Source organism: Lemur catta, chromosome 9, assembly GCF_020740605.2.
Source record: "Lemur catta isolate mLemCat1 chromosome 9, mLemCat1.pri, whole genome shotgun sequence".
Classification (NCBI taxonomy): domain Eukaryota; kingdom Metazoa; phylum Chordata; class Mammalia; order Primates; family Lemuridae; genus Lemur; species Lemur catta.
The window spans coordinates 5,546,870-5,565,574 of NC_059136.1; the positions used below are offsets into that span (position 1 = coordinate 5,546,870).

The following is an 18,705-nucleotide window of genomic DNA, read 5'->3' on the forward strand; positions in this document are numbered from 1 at the left end:
CGGGGAGGCCCGAGTTTTATTCCTAACCCGCTGTGCGACCTGGGGTCGGTGCCAAACGTGTCTGAGACCCCCTTTCCTCACCCCGCAGCCGGGGTCCAGGCTGTCGCTGTCGCGCGGCCCTGGCTGCGAGGCGCCTCACGGCGGTTTGCCCCGCGGCGCTGGGCGCGGCGGAAGCCCCTGGAGCAGGACCGGCGGGCAGATTCGGGTTCACAGGCAGCGTGTCCACCCCTCAGAGCCGCCTGGGACGAGGAAAGGCAGCCCTGGGTTGGCCAAGGAGGGAACTCACCCATTGCCACATATCCATGGATTATAAATCGGGATTTCCGCGTCCCATACCCGTCCCTCTCCACTGTCTGCCTTTCAGAAACGTGTCCGCGCGTCAGGGGCCCGAAGGTAAGTAATCTTGTAGGGCTGTGCTGGGCTTGACGTGTGGGAACTGTTTCTTCAGCAGGTCTAGGCGTTGCCGCGTCTCAAAATGCGGTGGATATCCGCGACAAAGTTCGCACTGTCCCCGGACTTCGTTCTTGAGTGGGAATAAACTAAAAACTTTAGTGTCTCTCAGCCACGACCGCGGCAGGACTCGAACCTGCAATCTTCTGATCCGAAGTCAGACGCCTTATCCATTAGGCCACGCGGCCACCTAATAACCGGCTCTTTTGAGCAACCTATAAAGTGTTATTCCGGGGCCCCAGCTAGCTCAGGACCAACCCACCTGCTTCCTGAGCAGGGGAGGTTCCGGCGTTCCGCGGGGAAGGCCCACCCGGAAGTTCCCCCTTCTCCCCCCGCGGGCGGACCGCTCCATTGGCGGTCCTCTTATTGGCCGCGCTGGGAGGCTCTCGCCTGCCTCTCGGGTAGCCGCGGGACCGAGCGCGGGGCGGACGGGAAGTTGCGGCTGCCAGCGCGGCGGACTGGTCGGGTGGAGGCCACACGCCACTCCAAGGCTGCGTAGGCCGCGCGAAGGGGGACGCCGCGTCGTTGGCCCGGGGTCGGGGGAACCGCAGACGGGGAAGCACCGGGCGGACCGAGGTTTCCGGCGGGTTCGGCGCGGGGGCGGCCGGGTCGCTGAGCGGCGGCGCGGGCCCTCCCTCTCCAGTCAGGGAGCGGGGCCCGGAGCAGGGCGGCGGCTTGTCCCAGGGCGCACCGCGGCGCCGCCTCGGGGTGCAGGCGGGCGGCTGGGCGCGTGGAGGTGGCCGCAGACGCCCCCTGCAGGGCGCCCTCGGCCCGCTGGGCCACGGTCCCGCTTGGGTGGGGGCTCCGGCAGTTTCGGCCCTCCTGGCGGGTTCGAGTCCGGGCACTGGCACCTCTCGGCGCCAGGTCCTTGGGCCGCGGCGGTCGCGGTAACGGCGGGCACGGTTTGCCAGGCGCTTGCTGAGGGCAGGGTCGCGCGATATATGCGCCTTGTTACCCAAACAAGCAGTGCTGCGTGGCGGGTAGAATCCGTAGCCCCATTTTACAGAGTAGGATATTGGGGCCTAAGGAGCTTGCCCAAGGTCACAGCTCGTGAGAGCCAGAGCCAGGGTTCAAACCTGCGTCGTCCTGCCCCAGAATCTGTGCTCTTAACCGCTGCCTTTGGCTCTCCCAAGTTCACTGATGAACCTGCGTGGACCTCAATTTCCGCAGGAGGGGTATTGATGTTCCCCAAGGTTGTCTGAGGCTTCATGGAAACTGTACCTAAAGTGCCTGGCGCAGTGCCAGGGATGCAGTTAATGCTCTGGAATGGTGACTGTTTATACAACGCGTGGTATGTATGTAATAAGTGACACTTCGTGTCATCTATCTCCTTCAGGATTTGTGGGTGGAAGGCAGGCATGGTGAGACCCATTTCACTGGCAGGAAAACAGAGACAGGACGTGTCTCTCTGCAAGTCTTTCATCCAGTAAAAGCAGCCAAGCTGGAGCCCAAAGCCAGGTGTTCTGACTCCCAGCGGGGAGCTCCCTGCACCAACCATGAGTCGCCTGCTCTGGAAGAAGGTGGCCGGCGCCACCATCGGGCCAGGGCCAGTTCCAGCTCCAGTGCGCTTGGTCTCCAGCTCCGTCTCCGTCCCCGTCCCCAGCGACGGTCAGCAGCAGCCGCAGCAGCCGCAAATGCCATCCTCGGAGGGCGGGCAGCTGCGGCACAACCCGTTGCACATCCAGATGCTCTCGAAAGGGCTGCACGAGCAAATCTTCGGGCACGGAGGGGAGATGCCCGGCGAGGCCGCGGTGCGACGCAGCGTCGAGCACCTGCAGAAGCACGGGCTCTGGGGGCTGCCAGCCGCGCCCTTGCCCGACGTGGAGCTGCGCCTGCCGCCTCTCTACGGGGGCAACCTGGACCAGCACTTCCGCCTCCTGGCCCAGAAGCAGAGCCTGCCCTACCTGGAGGCGGCCAACTTGCTATTGCAGGCCCAGCTGCCCCCGCAGCCCCCGAGCTGGGCCTGGGCGGAGGGCTGGACCCGGTACGGCCCCGAGGGGGAGGCCGTACCCGTGGCCATCCCCGAGGAGCGGGCCCTGGTGTTCGACGTGGAGGTCTGCTTGGCAGAGGGAACTTGCCCCACATTGGCGGTGGCCATATCCCCCTCGGCCTGGTAAGTAGGGGATGGAGACAGGGGACTTTCGCATGCATGCGGGCCCAGCTTAATAGTTTGTTTCCGCGAACATTTACTGAGCTCCTGTTATGTGCTGGGTGCTCCTCTGGGGACTGCTGATGTGGTGGTGACCTAAACAGGCTTGGCTCCTGCTTCCGTGGGACTCACTCTCTGGTAGGAAGATACAGGCAGTAAACAAACAGCCGAGTAAATGTTAGATGGTGCTAAGGGCCATGCAGAGAATCAGTAGAGTATTGTACTTGAGACCTACCATGAGACCACTTGAGATCACCATGATTTGGTGCCTTTACCCACTTCTGGGGATAGCTTCATGAGAAGTTAGTCAGAAAAGACATTTGAGCAATGTTTCTGTTTGGGGATGCTATTGGTTATTTTGGGCCAGAGGAATCTCCCTTTTGTGGGACTGTCCCAGGCAGTACAAGACATTTATCATCCCCAGCCAAACCAAATCCTCTCTAGCGTTTCCAAATACCCCTTGGAGGTGGCACCCCCTCCACTACCCCTAGCTGAGAAACATTGCTTCCTTCCCCTAGCCTTCCATGCAGGCATTTTGGTCCCAAACAGGTATATCCAATCTCTCTTTTCTTTTTAAATAACTTTCTAAGTGCTACCCAAGTTTCTTTTTCAAACAATGATGGCAGTACTGTTTCTCCCCTTTTTTTATTCTTCATTCCAGGATTAAAATACTATTTACAACCTTAATGCTTTCAGGCATGGCCAGCAAAAAAGTTGGCAGTTTCTTTATTCCTATTGGAAGCTACACCTTTGTAAAGAAAGCTGCGAAATGTTAAATATGCAATTGAAAATGGTGAAAACATGGCTAAATAGATAAGGTAGGCATTCATGGCTGAAAAGAGCAAAACTAGATGATTCCGCATTGATTGAGTTCCAGTTAATAAGAATCACAGTACTTATTGTGTAATTTGATGGTCACAGTAAAGGGGAATGCCGGCCATCATTTGAAAAGATAAAGTAGGCTTTGGTGGCTGCAAGAAAATTGGAAACCAGTGACAAGAAAGATTTGTTTTTTGATCTGTTGGTCATTTTTTGGCCAAATTACCTAAAGTCCCCTTTTCTTTTCTCCTCCTCCTCCTTCCTTTCCTAACTGCTTACCTCTCCTTTCTCTCCCTGTCCCTCCCATTCTGCCCTCATTCTCATTCCATTCTTGCCCGTGGCATGGGGGCATTGCATAGTTTGCGTGATGCCAGAAGTCATTGCTAAGGCCTGGGCTCATTCTGGGACCTTCCTGAGAGTCTGACTATGGTGGGTGGGGTGGGGTGCCAGATGGTGCCCTCATAGCAGTCCACTTTGAACCTGGGCATGCCCCTGCCACATGGCTGTGTAATATTGGGTACCTGACCAGCCCACAATTTCCAGAGGGTGAAGCCTTGGACAGCCTCCCCACAGGGCAGCTTCCCAAAAGCCACTGGTAAGGGCTTTCTTTGGTCATCAGGCCAGAGGGACAGCACTCAGCCCGTCAGCATGTATCTAAGATTCACATGAAAACTGTAGTATAATGGCATGGGTTCCAACTCATCTTAAATTTACCTAAGGGGTTTGCCTTTTGGCTTTCTTTTTTATCACAAATAAGTTTATAATAGAGGGCTTCACGCACAGCTGCAGACCTGCATCTTGACACCAGTGTGGCTTTTTATTATAACTAAAGTCCCTGTCATCACCATAGCCTCGACTGTTTGGCATCTTTAGCCTTTTCTTCTGTGTTGTCTTTAAGGGCTTTGACATGCTGAATTGAACAGGGAGGGGGCTTCGGTCCCCTGGCATATTCCCACCATTCAGAGTGTGAGTTAGATTTTCCAGGTTTAAAACTAGGAACCTTTTTTGCTTTCCCTTTGAAAGAAACTAGTTTTATGTTTGTTGAATCCGTTGAGGCAGATACTCCCTCTTCCTTTCCATAAAGGTTGCAGGGAGCTCCTCTGCAGCTGTGCTTTGCTGTGCACACATGTGGCCTCGTCAGTCACTTTGATGCTGAGCGGGCCTTGACTCTTTGGAACAATCTAGTTGGCAACAGGCATTTTCTCACCGGCCATTCCCCCACACTTAGTCTTGTGGATTTTGAGCAAACTGTAGCCTTTTCTTGGAACAATGTCAGGCCCCCAACAGGCAGCATTCATTCCTGTCCCCCCACCCCAACCCTGGCACATGTGCATATATTTTCTCATTCTGGCACTTTCCCTGGTCTCTCACTGAGGGTAGTAGCTTCCACAAGGTGCGTGATACGCTCTTTGTCCTTCAGAATCTTTTCAGCCATCAGATGATTCATCCTGTACATGTGTGCAGCATTTGTATTTTTTTTTTTTTTTGCCACTTCAATTAAAAAAAATCTTTACTTTGGGTTCTATTATTATTGTCTATCTGCTTTACTAGCACTTTGAACACAAGCTGTTTCATGCGTATACACAAGGGGTTGGTAGTGTTCATAGGACACCTCAGGGCCAGACGTGGACTCGGTGAACACTGGGCCTAACAAGCACCCTGATGGCCCAGGCTAAATTGTTAGCCTGCACGTGGTGCCCGATACTGTAGCACTTAGCCCCGTTTTTATCTGTGGAAATTTAAAAGTAAAGAAGCTTTTGTAGCCCCTGACCCCCAACATACACACTCTCCCCCACTCCTCCTGACCTGTATCTCTTTGAGGGTTAGGAGCACCCCTTGGTCTCACTTGTGTCCCCAGCTGCTAGCGTAGGACCTGGCGTGGTGGTAGGCGTGCAGTGGGTGTTGTGGAGCTGAGATTTAGTGCCTCCATGGGGAACCTGCCTGCCTCTCACCTCCTTCAGGTATTCCTGGTGCAGCCGGCGGCTGGTGGAAGAGCGTTACTCTTGGACCAGCCAGCTGTCGCCGGCTGACCTCATCCCCTTGGAGGTCCCTGCCAGTGCTGGCAGCCCCACCCAGAGAGATTGGCAGGAGCAGTTAGTGGTGGGGCACAACGTTTGCTTTGATCGAGCCCATATCAGGGAGCAGTACCTGATCCAGGTAAGGTTCCTGGGGCCAGTGGCAGGGTCTGGTGTGGGGTGGCCAGGAGCCCGATCTCGGTGGCTAGGGAAGGCACTGCTTTCCTGGCCGGTGTCGCCATCCCCTTCGCAGCAGCCACCTTTTGCAGGGTTACTTGTTGACTACTTCTGTCTCTGATATTTGTGTATAGCTGTACTGTCCCCAGGCAAGCCCAGTGCAGGACCTGAGTCGTCACAGAGTAATAATGACCCTTATCTCTGTGTGGTACTTAGAGCTTAGCATGGGTCTCGGAGGCTCTGAGCCACAGCCTAGGCTTGCATCCTGCCTCGGCCGCTGATAAGCAGCGTGAGCTCTTTAACATCCCTAACCTGAGCCTAATTCCCCTTTTTGTAATAAGAGATAACAGAAGCTATCTCATAGTATCATTAGGGTTTGCACAACACACGCATGTCAAACGCTCCAAACTGAGCCCTGTTTGTAGTAATGGCAGTTCTTAATTTTATGGAAAGTGCTTTTCGTTTTATCTTCAAGACAGCCCTAGGAGAAAGGCAGGACAGGGGAGAGCAACCTTAGCTTATAGCTGAGGGTGCTAAGGCTCAGACAGCCTTGTTGACTTGCCCAGGGCCACAGAGTTTCCAGTGGCAGGGTTAGGCCAGGGCTAGGGATAGGGCTGGGGGCCGAACCCCCGTACCTCTGAAGGCCTTGTTTTGGCTACTCTGTAGCCAAGTTTGCTCATAGCTGTTGCTGGAAGCCGGGAAGGACTTGCATGTTGGGATTGAGCCAGGCCTGCACCTTGAGCGGTGGCTAGGATTTGGGAGGGCGGGCCCCTTACTGGTTGCGGGGCAAGCATGAGCGAGATGAAGGCTCTATATTTCTTGTTGGAGGCTGTGTGCTGGGAGAGGGTGCTGTGTGAGGAGCTGTGGCAGGTCTGGGGGTCGACACCACTGAAGCAGTGGTAGACTGGCCCAGAGCTGCAGTCTGCCTCCTTCCCTTTCCTCCTCCTCCTCCTCTGTCTCCTCCTCAGGGCTCTCGCATGCGCTTCCTGGACACCATGAGCATGCACATGGCCATCTCAGGGCTAAGTAGCTTCCAGCGCAGTCTGTGGATAGCAGCCAAGCAGGGCAAGCACAAGCTCCGGCACCCCACACAGCGCGGCCAGAAGTCCCAGAGGAGAGCCAGTGGCCCAGCGGTGAGAGCTCACTGTGGGTGGGCGGGAGCCAGGGTGCTTGGGACCCCTCACTGGCCCGCCTGTCTGCCTGAGGCCAAGCCAATGTGCCGTATCCCTTGCTCTGGCCCCAGATCTCGTCCTGGGACTGGCTGGACATCAGCAGTGTCAATAGTCTGGCAGAAGTGCACAGCCTCTATGTGGGGGGGCCTGCCTTAGAAAAGGAGCCTCGAGAACTGTTTGTCAAGGGCAGCATGAAGGACATCCGTGAGAACTTCCAGGTATGGTGCTGGAGAGGGACTCTGGGGAGATGGGCTGTGGCAGACCCCTAGCTGAACTTGGAGATACAGCTGCCAGGCCTGACCTTGAGACCTGGTGGTGGTAGTGGGATGGCTGCCCACCCAGTACCTTCCTGTCACCTTGTGCCAGGACCTGATGCAGTACTGTGCCCAGGACGTGTGGGCCACCTATGAGGTTTTCCAGCAGCAACTACCACTCTTCTTGGAGAGGTGAGGGGGAGCCCATGTGGGAATCTCTGGGGCTCAGTGGGTTCCTGGTACCTGGGTCTGCTGCATTCAGGGGACGCGGGTTCTGTCTCAGGCTGGGGACCTTAGGTTTTCTAGGCTGAAAGGATGGAGCACCTCTCTGTCCAGTGGCGTCCACCTGGGCCCTGGACTTGATTTCCACAGAGGCCCTGGAGGGGAGGGCCAAGGGTTTGTGCTTGTGTTTCGTGTGCATAGTCCTGGTTTACTCTGCACCTTCTCTGAACACACGTCCTGAGCCGACAAGGGCTTCTCATCCGTCCTGCTTATGTTTATCAGTGAGTTAGTCTATGATGTCAGTCATGAGCATCAGCCAGACATGGTTCAAATCTTGATTTTTGTATCCTACTCATTTGCCCTTGGGCAAGTTACTTAGTGTCTCTGAGCCTCTGTGGTCTCATCTGTGAAACGCGTACAGATACCAGTTGACCCTTGAACAGTGTGGAGGTTGGGGGCGCCAGCCACTTTGCAGTCAAACATTTGGGTATAACTTTTGACTCCCCTAGGATTTCACTACTAGTAGCCTGCTGTTTACCAAAAGTGCCCTTACTGATAACATAAAGCGGTTGATTAATACATACTTAGTGATGTATATATTATATGCTGTATTCTTACCATTAAAGTAAGCTAGGAAACATGTTTACTACTCATTAAGTGGAAGTGGATCATCATAAAGGTCGTCATTCTTGTCTTCATGTTGAGTAGTCTGATGAGGAGGCGGGAGAGGAGGGTTGGTCTGGCTGTCTCTGGGGTAGCGGAGGCAGAAGTAAATCCGTGTATAAGTGGACCCGTGCAGTTCAAATCTGTTCAGGGTCAGCTGTGCTATTCTAGTGAGGTTCGTGTATGATATTTGTATGTGTGGGGTTATTTGTGCAGTGCCTGGCACATGCTCCTTACTCAGCAGTTGCTGGCCATTTTTATTTTTGTGATCTATAATTCTCACAGTATCCCTGAGGATGTGAGGATGTTATTTCCATTTTATAGGAGAAGGAACCAAAGCTCAGAGAGATGAGGTGACTTATGCAGGGCTAGGTAGCAGTAGAGCTGGGATTAAATCCCTGTGTTTGACATTGGAGCTATGCCATGTGGGTGGTTGGGCTGAGGCTTGCCAAACTGACTCGGGGATTGGGCCAAAGCCTTGCCTCCTACGGTCATTTATGGGAGCCCTCGCTGTTTGCCCCCAAGGTGTCCCCACCCGGTGACTCTGGCTGGCATGCTGGAGATGGGTGTCTCCTACCTGCCTGTCAACCAGAACTGGGAGCGTTACCTGGCAGAGGCACAGAGCACGTATGAGGAGCTCCAGCGGGAGATGAAGAAGTCGCTGATGGACCTGGCCAATGACGCCTGCCAGCTGCTCTCAGGAGAGAGGTAGCCAGGCCTTGGGCGGGCAGGATCTAGGCAGGGGATAGGCAGGTGGGAGGCCGGGCCTTTGGCCCGGCCTTAGCCCTGTCCTAGTGGACTGGCTTTACAGGTACAAAGAAGACCCCTGGCTCTGGGACCTGGAGTGGGACCTGCAAGAGTTTAAGCAGAAAAAGGTTAAGAAAGAGAAGAAGAAGGAGCCGGCTACTGCCAGCAAGTTGCCCATTGAGGAGGCTGGGGCCCCTGGAGGTCCCATGGATCAGGAAGGTGGGGAGCATGGGTGGGAGGTGGGACAGGGCTCGTCCCTGGGAAGGTCTTAGGTCCCAGGGGGCCCTTGGAAGGGGTTGGTCCAGCTTTCTGGAGATGAGCAGGTGGGGGTGGGTCTTTCTGAGAGTTCCTTCTCCTGGTCCTGATTGTCTTCCCTCACTCCACACAGACCCTGGCCCTCCCAGTGAGGAGGAAGAGTTTCAGCGAGATGTCATGGCCCGCACCTGCTTACAGAAGCTGAAAGGGACCACAGAGCTCCTGCCCAAGCGGCCCCAGCATCTTCCTGGACACCCTGGGTGAGCCTTGTCCCCCTGCTTGTGCCATCCTCAGGACGTGCCTGGTCCGGGCTCCAGCACAGGCGCTGTGCGTGCGCGCGCGTGCGTGTGTGTGTGTGTGTGTGTGTGTGTGTGTGCGTGCGCGCGTGTGTGTGTGTGCTTATTAACCACTGCTGTTTGTTCACGCCACCTGCCTGTCCTGCTCGTCTTCACGTTGGCCCGCTGGCTTATCAGACGCACTCAGTACGGTGCCCCGAGCGCCTGCTGTGTGCAGCCCACGGCAGCCACAGCGAGGGCGCAGCTCCTTTCCGCTAGTCCTTCTCCCTGGGAGGAGCCAGGCGTGCAGCCCACGCAGCTGGTGTTGACATCTGCGGTGAGATGCAGGGCGTGCGGTGTTGAGGCAGTTCTGACTCTGTCTGGGGAAATCAGGGAAGGCTTCCTTGAGGAGATGACCCTTCATTTGCACCTCATGGCGTGGCAGAGATGAGAAAAGGGGCAGCCAGGGTGAATAGTAGGGTGCTGACTTTGCACTTGCATGACCCTGAGAGGGAGTGCCCTGGGTGCCCTGCTAGCCTCACCTTGGTCTCAGCCCTGCTGAGCAGCCTGTGGGAGACCGAGCTCAGGGCCTGGTGTGGTGCTGGAGCAGTGGGGAGGTCTGATAGGTGGGGCGGGCAGAGCTGCTCCCTTCTCTGGCCAGAGTTACCCTGGATCCAGCCCTGGGCTAGGGTATGCTTGCGTGTCCTGGCTTCTGACTTGTCCTCTGAGACTGACTTAGGGTCTTTCCTTTTGAGATAATTGAGTTATTCTAGGGGATTACATGGGGGTCCTTCCCAAAACCTCCCAGAGGAGAGGTTGGTGACTGTAGGCTAGGGTCACCAGAAAGCCTTGGAGGGTGGATGGGGCACATGATGGGAGACAGAACCTCCCCTCACCACTGTGACATTGCTGTCTTCCTGGTGGAACATAGGTGGTACCGGAAGCTCTGCCCCCGGCTGGATGACTCTGTGTGGACCCCAGGCCCCAGCCTCCTCAGCCTGCAGATGCGGGTCACCCCTAAACTCATGGCACTGACCTGGGATGGCTTCCCTCTGCACTACTCAGAGCGCCACGGCTGGGGCTACCTGGTGCCTGGGCGGCGGGACAACCTGGCTAAGGTGCCAACAGGCAGCACCGTGGAATCAGCTGGAGTGGCCTGCCCCTACAGGTAGGGAAGGGGGAGGAAGGGGCTGTGGCTCAGGGACCCCTTTTGCTGGCTGGAGGTCAGCTCAGGCTAGCAGAAAGAGCTTGGGTCTAAGACTCTGAGTTCAAGCTCTTTTTCCCATGGCTACCTTCCCCTCTGGGCCTCAGAGCCCTGGGCAGGCATTGAGATGTTCGGCGAGTGGGGAGGACCGAGGCCCCACTCTTGGGCCCAGCGGCACAGCTGCCTTCACAGGAGCGTGCAGAGGGAGGGCTGTTGGAAGTTGCAGGGGAAGTGGGCTTTTATCCCTCTTTTTTGAGTATGTTGAGTGCTAATTATGTGCCAGGCACTGTGTTAATAAACTTCTTACAGTGTTTCCCTCATTTGTTCCCCACACAGAGCTATGAATTGGGTGGTTATCCTCACTTTATAGCTGAGAAAGGCCTGGGGAAGTCAGTTGACTTACAGGTGTGGGGGAGAAGCCATGGCGCTTGCAGAGGCCCAGAATTAACGAGTCCTGGCTTTGTGGGGCAGGCTGAGTCACTTGTGGGGCCTTTGGATGGGAGGGACTGAGATCGACCTTGCTCCTTTGAGCGGGAAGGTGGGCGAGTGGGCAGGAGTGAGCCCGCGGCTGGGCCCTGGGTCCTGACTTCCCACTGCTGGGCTCCCAGAGCTGCTCCTGCGCAGGTGGCAGCTCTGTGGTGTAAGGAGCTTGGGATGGAGTCAGACCAGGCCTTGAAGCCCAGTCTGCCCCCAGTGCACTGTCGTATTCGGTTTGTCACTCCTTGTCCAAAAACCAGGGCACATGCCATCCACTTCTGCCTCAGAGCTGATTCTGAGGACCACACAGAGGGAATTGTGGAAGGCCCCCAGCGAGCTGCCTGGCCCAGAGCGGGCATCTTGTAATCAGCGGCTGCCGCTGCTGTTCTCTGCACAGAGCCATCGAGTCCCTGTACAGGAAGCACTGTCTCGAACAGGGGAAGCAGCAGCTGGAGTCCCAGGAGGCAGGTGTGGCCGAAGAGTTCCTGCTCAGTGACAGTTGTGACATGTGGCAGACGGTGAGTGCAGGCTCTGAACATGAGCTCTGGGGAGGGGGTCTGTGTTCTCCCAGAGAAGGGGCAGCCCTTTTGGGTGGGAGGCTGGCACCTGGTTATTGTTGGAGTACCCTGCAGGGAGGGGCTGGTGGATTCGGGCCCACCCAGCCTCTGTTTCACTCCCCTGGTCCCTGGGCCCGTCCAGGTGGAAGAACTGGGCTACTTAGAAGTGGAGGCCGAGGCCAAGATGGAGAACTTGCGAGCTGTGTTGCCAGGTCAACCCTCAGCCCCGGTGAGCGAGGCTCCTGCTCAGGGGTCCCTGGGTGGGCGCTGGGCAGCAGGGGCTTCCTCCTTCCCCACCAGAGTTCCCTAGGTCTGGTGGGGTTTGGAGATGCTGCTCTGCCCCTGGGTGGCCCCACCCATGGTGGAGGCCAAGGAGGAAGCCTGAGACCTCACGGCCATCCCGTCATTTCCCAGCTCACCTGCTCACAGTTTCAGGCCCTTTCCTACCTCCCGCCCCATGGCCCTTGCTGAATGCAGGTGCTGGAGCGGGGCCTGATGTACGTGTGTGGGCCCCGCAGACTGCTGCTGGCGGCCCCAAGGCCAGCCAGCCCACCTATCACCATGGCAACGGACCTTACAATGATGTGGATATCCCTGGCTGCTGGTTTTTCAAGCTGCCTCACAAGGTGCGTGCCCTGGTTCATGGCCTGTCCCGTGGTGTCCTCAGTTTTCAAGGCCCACAGCAGGCCTCCAGAGTGACTCAAACCGGGAAACTGTCCTTTTTTGCACATAGAACAGTTATAATGGGACAGAGATTTCAGGCAAATACCCTCGTCTCTGAGCTTTTGTTTTCCTTCTGGAAATTAGGTGGTGAGGGGCATGGCGGCATTAAGTGTCTGGCACATCTGGTACATGATAGGTCCTATTGAGGGATCTATTATAGGGGAGCCAGGTTTGCTTGTGTCTGAGTGTCTGTGTGTGACATTTGAGGATGTGCCCCAGGCTGCTTGAGGTTCTGGGCTCAATGCTGAGAGGGGCCCAGGTGCTCACACTGGCTCCCCCCAGAGGCCTGCCACCTGGCTCCAGCCCGTCCCCTCTGCCCTCCCCAGGATGGTAACAGCTGTAATGTGGGCAGCCCCTTTGCCAAGGACTTCCTGCCCAAGATGGAGGATGGCACCCTACAGGCTGGCCCAGGAGGTGCCAGTGGGCCCCGTGCCCTGGAAATCAACAAAATGATTTCTTTCTGGAGGAATGCTCATAAACGCATCAGGTGGGCCACGATGGGAGGGCAAAGACTGGCTTTTCTGCACCCCTGGTCAGGTTTCTGCAGTCCTGGGACTCCTTTCCTTTACCCACTCAGGGGCCCCTGACTCAGCCTGAGCTGCCGCAAAGGGACAGTCTAGCTACCACGGTCTTGAGGCCTGGCTGCTTGTCCTGGTGCCCTGGACCTTGGGAAAGTCTCTCTCCCTCTCCAGCTTCCGGTTCCGTTTATGTAAAAATGATGGTGCCGTAGGACCTTGACGGCCCCTCAGAGCTCCAACGGACGGAACCCCTTGGTTAACTGCTGGGGCCTTGGGGTGTGGCCGAGGACCGTGGAGGCCTGTAAGCTCTTTCGGGGGCTGGAAGCTGGGTCTTGTAGTCTGGGAGTGGCAAATGGATTCATCTTGAAGGCCATGGCCAAGCTAGCTGTACCCACCAGCAAGCACACTCTTGTGAGCAGAGTGCTGGGATGCGGTGGTGACGTCTGCCTGCGTGTGGGAAGAAGCAGTGGTGGGAGGGGCGCCTCATGGATGCCCTGGGAAAGGGGCAGGAGCTGCCTCGGAAGCCTGGCCAGGCCCAGAAGGCCTAGCTCCCGGCTGGCATGTCGTAGGGCCCCAGGTCTCGCCCTGAGTCGAGTTAGTGAGGCTGGGCTCCGAGGGAGCACGGCAGCCCTGACGCCGCGCAGGTGAGGGCCATGGTGGGATGGGGTGGCCTCTGCTTCCCATGGCTGTGCTGAGCCTTGGCCCATCTGTCCCCACAGCTCCCAGATGGTGGTGTGGCTGCCCAAGTCGGCTCTGCCGCGTACTGTGACCAGGTATGGCCCGCAGAGCGGTTGTGGGGATAGAACTGAGTGGGCGTGAGTCCTAGGGCCAAAGCAAGCTGCCGAGACCCACTCTTCTCCCACCAGGCACCCTGACTATGATGAGGAAGGCCGCTATGGGGCCATTCTGCCCCAGGTGGTGACTGCTGGTACCATCACACGCCGGGCTGTGGAGCCCACGTGGCTCACTGCCAGCAATGCCCGGGTACGTGTCCTCTGCATCTCTGGCCCCTGTTGTTTGTCTCCTAGGTCTCCAGAAATGGAGATCTTAGAGGGCAAGGTACATGAAAAAGAACCTAAGATCTGGGTCAAGCAGGACTCCAGTTCAAATCTGGCTTCATGAGTATTGTCCATTCCTATAGCAGACATATTCTGGGCACCTGCTTCTCGCCAGACAATGACAGGCAAAATAGCCACAGCTGTCATGGAGTTTAGATGAGGCCGTGTAGTTGAGGGGCTTGCCACAGGGCCAGGCTTAGAGATTCTCTGTCACCCCTGTTGCTGATAGGCAGCCATCTCTGGAACTGTGGAGTTTGGAGCTGTGCTGTCTGGCATTCTCTAAAGCCATTCCCTCAGGACAGGCCCTGGTACTTTGTCAGTCAACTCTGGCTCCAGGAACAGGGCAGGAGGAATCTCACTTGGGTATCTGGGTGGGCCTGACCTCACTCTTCTCGCAGCCTGACCGAGTAGGCAGTGAGTTGAAAGCCATGGTGCAGGCTCCGCCTGGCTATGTGCTCGTGGGTGCTGACGTGGACTCCCAGGAGCTGTGGATTGCAGCTGTGCTTGGAGACGCCCACTTTGCCGGCATGCATGGTAAGCAGGGCTGAGGTGGAGGTGGCCCAGCCCCTTAGGGCCCAGGGCTGGGGAGAATGTTTCTGAACTTTCTCACTTCTGCCTTCTTGTCCTCTAGGCTGTACAGCCTTCGGATGGATGACACTGCAGGGCAGGAAGAGTAGGGGCACCGATTTACACAGTAAGACAGCCACCACAGTGGGCATCAGCCGTGAGCATGCCAAAGTCTTCAACTACGGCCGCATCTATGGGGCTGGGCAGCCCTTTGCCGAGCGCCTACTAATGCAGTTCAACCACCGGCTCACCCGGCAGGAAGCAGCTGAGAAGGCCCAGCAGATGTACGCTGTTACCAAGGGCCTGCGCCGGTGAGGGTCCCTCTCCCAACTACGCTAACGCCCAGGACCTCAGGCCTGCTTTGTTGTCCTTTACTGCTCCTGTCTTGTTCTGTCTCTTGCCCACTACCTGACCCCTCACCTGGCCCCTCTTCCCTCCACACCTCTAAGCCTTTAGGGGATAGGCATGACTCCAGAGTGGTTTTGCAAATAAGAGTGAGGTGGTATGTGAGCATTCCTAGCTCAGGGTGTGGCACAGAGGAGGCACTGCCATGGGAATGATGGTGGTGACACTACCTCCAGGTATCGGCTGTCGGATGAGGGCGAGTGGCTGGTGAAGGAGTTGGACCTCCCTGTGGACAGGACTGAGGATGGCTGGGTTTCCCTGCAGGATCTGCGCAAGATTCAGAGAGAAGCCTCAAGGAAGTAAGAACTTTCTGTGTGTTAGGGATGGGAAGAGGGGTCTGGCCGCAGAAGGGCTGGGATGCTTTTGTTTAGCTGAGATGCTGAAAGACAAAGCCTGTCTTCTCTTTGTTCCTGGTCTTCCAGGTCCCGCTGGAAGAAGTGGGAAATGGTTGCTGAACGAGCATGGATGGGGGGCACAGAGTCAGAAATGTTCAATAAGCTGGAGAGCATTGCCACATCTGACACACCCTGCACCCCAGTGCTGGGCTGCCGCATCAGCCGAGCCCTGGAGCCCTCAGCTGTCCAGGGGGAGGTACGTTGCTACCGTTGGAGTATGGGGAGAGAGGGCACAAGAAAAGGCAGGGCTCCCTCTGGGTCTCACGCACCAGTGCGTGCAGCTGGAGCCAGAGTGGAGCTTTTCCCTGGGCTCCTGGACCATTGCTTACCCCAGAGTTAACTGGTGGGTGGCAGAGCCCCTCTCACCTGTGCCCACCGTCCTTTCCAGTTTATGACCAGCCGTGTGAACTGGGTGGTACAGAGCTCTGCTGTGGACTACTTACACCTCATGCTTGTGGCTATGAAGTGGCTCTTTGAGGAATTTGCCATTGACGGGCGTTTCTGCATCAGCATCCATGACGAGGTTCGCTACCTGGTGCGGGAGGAGGACCGCCACCCGCGCTGCCCTGGCCCTGCAGATCACCAACCTCCTGACCAGGTACGCGGGGCCCATGGCCTTTCTGGCCCGGCCGTGTGCTCCTGTGTGGGGCTTGGGGAGAGCCACTTGAGCCAGGCCTAGCAGTTGTGAGTTTTTATCCCCCACCCCCAAAATGAATGTTTCAGCTTTTATCGCTAATTTTAAAAAACTGATAAAAGTTCTATAAAGATTGGCCTCAGTTTTTAAATTTTTAAAAAAGATTTCTTGGGTGTGAAAGTATCATGTACCAAGACTAGATAGCTGAGGTAGTGACAAGATTAGGGGAGTTGTTCCAAAGAGTAGTTCTCAATCTGTGTTCCCCTAGGAACACATCGTACTGTCTTGAAATTAAAATGACAGAAGACTTTCTCAATTTATAGAAAATTGAGATGTTTTTCTTTCACCCATAAATGTTTTCTTAAGTGCCAAAAGTTTGTTACTCTGACTGCTAACAGAAAAAATTGTTAATGGGGAAACTCAAATGTGATTTTAAAAATATATATTTTATATATATATTGAATTGTATTTTCTTGTAGTAAAATTCTTAGTTCCTATGGATGAATTAAATATTACTGTTCCACTCAGAACCAGTTTGGGAACCATGATCTATCCTGAGTAATGGGTAAATAACAAATGTTTATGATATTCAGCATTGTCACCATTGCCCTCTTAATCATCTCCTGGGGGTTCTGCTTAACAAAGCTAACAAAAAGTCCTCATTTATTCCTCAAACTCTGCCCCAATAATGGAAAGTAATTTTTTTATATTAATAAAATGTACCAAACTGGGGAAAAAAAAGTCTGTGTTGAGTCTATATAATTGCAGTTCAGTATCTCAGTGGGAGGTTAGGCTGCTGGCTGGAGGACAGTGCTAGCCCTTCGACTTTCTTGGCTTAGCTAAGTGAACAGAGGGGTGTTGGCCCAGGTGAAGCCCTGCTCTGAGAGATACAGGGTCCTTCTCTTGGAGTGATGAGTCTATGTTCACAGCATGGACGTGACTGTGAGAGGAGATTGGGTCTCTTTCAGGTGCATGTTTGCCTACAAGCTGGGTCTGAATGACTTGCCCCAGTCAGTCGCCTTTTTCAGTGCAGTTGATATTGACCAGTGCCTCAGGAAGGAAGTGACCATGGATTGTAAAACCCCTTCCAACCCGACTGGGATGGAAAGGAGATACGGGATTCCCCAGGGTGAGCACAACACATTTGTTCCTCATTACGCATAGGATGGGAGGTGGACTAGAAAGTTGTCTTAGAAAACAGGAAGCTTGGGCCCCCAGAGAAGAAATCCGCTCTTGGCTCATGCTGTAATCTAGGCTGTTTCAGTTTATAAGGTGCCCTAGGTCCACAGTGAATATGATAGTTGTTGTCACAAAGGCAAGTGTGTTTCTAAAAGGCTGTTCATAGTGAATGAAGACAACAGAGTTTCAAATATTTCACCTATACCTGTTCCCTACTTCAACCACAACAGAAATGTTTAAAGAGGATTTATTGTATAAAGTCAAAGTGCATTCTTAGGTAAAACAAACAAAACCAAAAAACAAACCTGTGCTTTAAATGCCAAGATGAGTAAATCAGAAAGCTTATTTTCCATTTAAAATGTATCTAAGATAAACTTCTTTTATACAAAAAGAAAACAGACCCTCCTAACATGTTACATTACTGTTCCTGGCAATCTATCCTCAACCCTTTCACCCTCCTTTTTGACATATACATTAAGTTTCTTTTCTCACTTCTGAGCTCTCCGTTATAGTTCTTGAGGAGGCATCCTAACGAGTTTGCACTATCTTTCAGGTGAAGCGCTGGATATTTACCAGATAATTGAACTCACCAAAGGCTCCTTGGAAAAATGAAGCCAGCTTGGACCATAGCTCTGCCTGGAGGCTCTGTATTTGCTCCTGTGGAGCTTCATCGGGGCGGTGCAGGCTCCCAAACTCAGGCTTTCAGCTGTGCTTTTTGTAAAAGGCCAGCCATTTTTCAGTAGCAGGACCTGCTGAGAAGATTCCTTCTAACTGAAGGTGCAGTTGAATTCAATGGGCTCAGAACCAAGATGCCAACATCGGTGTAGGCATAGGGCAAGGGGCATTGTTGCTTATTGGGTAAAAAGAAAGCAGAAGCCCCAAAGTTCACATTAACTCAGGCATTTCATTTGTGCTTTCCTTTTCTTCTTGGCTGGTTCTTTGGTCTGTCCCCCATGCTCTGATGCAGTGTCCTAGAAGGGGAGAGAAGTAATGCTCTAACGTGATAAACCTGCGCTGAGGCAGTGGAAATAAAAATACACAAAACCCTTTATCTTCTCACCAAAGCCTGTGTTAGTCATGCTGTTCCCCCTTTCTCACTCTTGGGAGGTAATTATGTTGAGGGGAGGCCTCCAAAGTAGAGTAAGGCAGTGCCAACTCCTTCCCTTAGGAGTTCTGTTACACTGAGGAGACTCGTGGGACAAGAGGATCAAGGAGGAGCAATAGGCATCAAAATGCTACATAACCCTTCTGAACTTAAATGCCAAGTAGGTGAAGGGAATAGATGGGCCAGGTGCATCAGGGCCTGGAGTGAGAAGATAGGTTGAAAAGTTTTGAGAAGCAAGAAATCCAGGGCATTTTATGTAAACTTCCACTTTTGAAATGGGAGTGGGCTGATTTGTTACTTTTATCTTAGACAAACCTAAGATGGTAACAGTTTTAGGTGCCCGAGGTAAGGAAACATTGAGCCCTGCTTCAAGGATGCTGCAGGGATGGGGGTATGGTACTGTAACCGGCATGAACTGAAGGAAGCCTTACCCAACTAGTGAGAGTGGTCCTGCTTTGGCTGAGGGCATGATGTAAAAAGTAAACTGGTTTCTGAGCCTGACTGCTATGGCTGGTCATCGTCCAGTGGTTTAAAAGATAACAGGGAAGGACCCAGAGCAAAAACATTCTTTTCATTACCACCCTCTTCCTGGAAGCATCTAACAAAAACTTATACAAGTTTGGGCAACTTCATAGGATTTTGTGTGGTGCAGTTTTTTACAGTCCTCCTCTTGAGGGTCCTTAGC

General features: G+C 54.4%; 2 protein-coding genes and 1 non-coding gene across 7 annotated transcripts in view; 1 reads left to right on the plus strand and 2 right to left on the minus strand.

The window, feature by feature from the left end:
* Positions 1 to 565: 565 nt before the first annotated feature.
* On the minus strand, positions 566 to 638 carry TRNAR-UCG. The gene has a single exon. It is a non-coding gene; the product is annotated as a tRNA-Arg (tRNA).
* A 196-nt stretch (positions 639 to 834) lies between these two features.
* On the plus strand, positions 835 to 17,974 carry POLG (DNA polymerase gamma, catalytic subunit). Of its 2 annotated transcripts, none has more exons than XM_045561727.1 (22): positions 835 to 1,026; positions 1,787 to 2,563; positions 5,380 to 5,575; positions 6,579 to 6,743; positions 6,854 to 7,000; positions 7,149 to 7,228; positions 8,447 to 8,629; positions 8,733 to 8,887; positions 9,057 to 9,183; positions 10,130 to 10,366; positions 11,277 to 11,397; positions 11,579 to 11,665; positions 11,955 to 12,062; positions 12,486 to 12,646; positions 13,397 to 13,450; positions 13,544 to 13,661; positions 14,134 to 14,269; positions 14,367 to 14,613; positions 14,884 to 15,006; positions 15,130 to 15,298; positions 15,491 to 15,700; positions 17,469 to 17,974. In XM_045561727.1, exons 2-22 carry the CDS (start codon positions 1,947 to 1,949, stop codon positions 17,493 to 17,495), a joined length of 3,468 nt encoding a protein of 1,155 aa, XP_045417683.1. In that variant the 5' UTR covers positions 835 to 1,026; positions 1,787 to 1,946; the 3' UTR covers positions 17,496 to 17,974. The 2 variants fall into 2 exon arrangements, with proteins under 2 accessions (XP_045417683.1, XP_045417682.1); XM_045561726.1 differs by lacking the exon at positions 17,469 to 17,974 and adding an exon at positions 16,705 to 16,865 and having other exon boundaries at positions 836 to 1,026.
* FANCI (FA complementation group I) overlaps positions 17,149 to 18,705 on the minus strand; it is a 70,979-nt gene continuing 69,422 nt past the window's right edge. For all 4 annotated transcript variants that reach the window (XM_045561722.1, XM_045561723.1, XM_045561721.1 and 1 more), the window contains one exon: positions 17,149 to 17,886. In XM_045561722.1, the coding sequence (XP_045417678.1) occupies positions 17,806 to 17,886 (81 nt within the window). In that variant the 3' untranslated portion in view covers positions 17,149 to 17,805. The remainder of the gene's footprint in view (positions 17,887 to 18,705) is intronic.

Excerpts from the sequence above, each read along its gene's own strand:
- POLG (XM_045561726.1), top strand. The coding sequence starts at position 1,947 with ATGAGTCGCCTGCTCTGGAAGAAGGTGGCCGGCGCCACCATCGGGCCA. Across the intron at positions 6,744-6,853 it reads GGAGAGCCAGTGGCCCAGCG|ATCTCGTCCTGGGACTGGCT; the intron begins GTGAGAGCTCAC and ends CTCTGGCCCCAG. Across the intron at positions 10,367-11,276 it reads GGAGTGGCCTGCCCCTACAG|AGCCATCGAGTCCCTGTACA; the intron begins GTAGGGAAGGGG and ends TTCTCTGCACAG.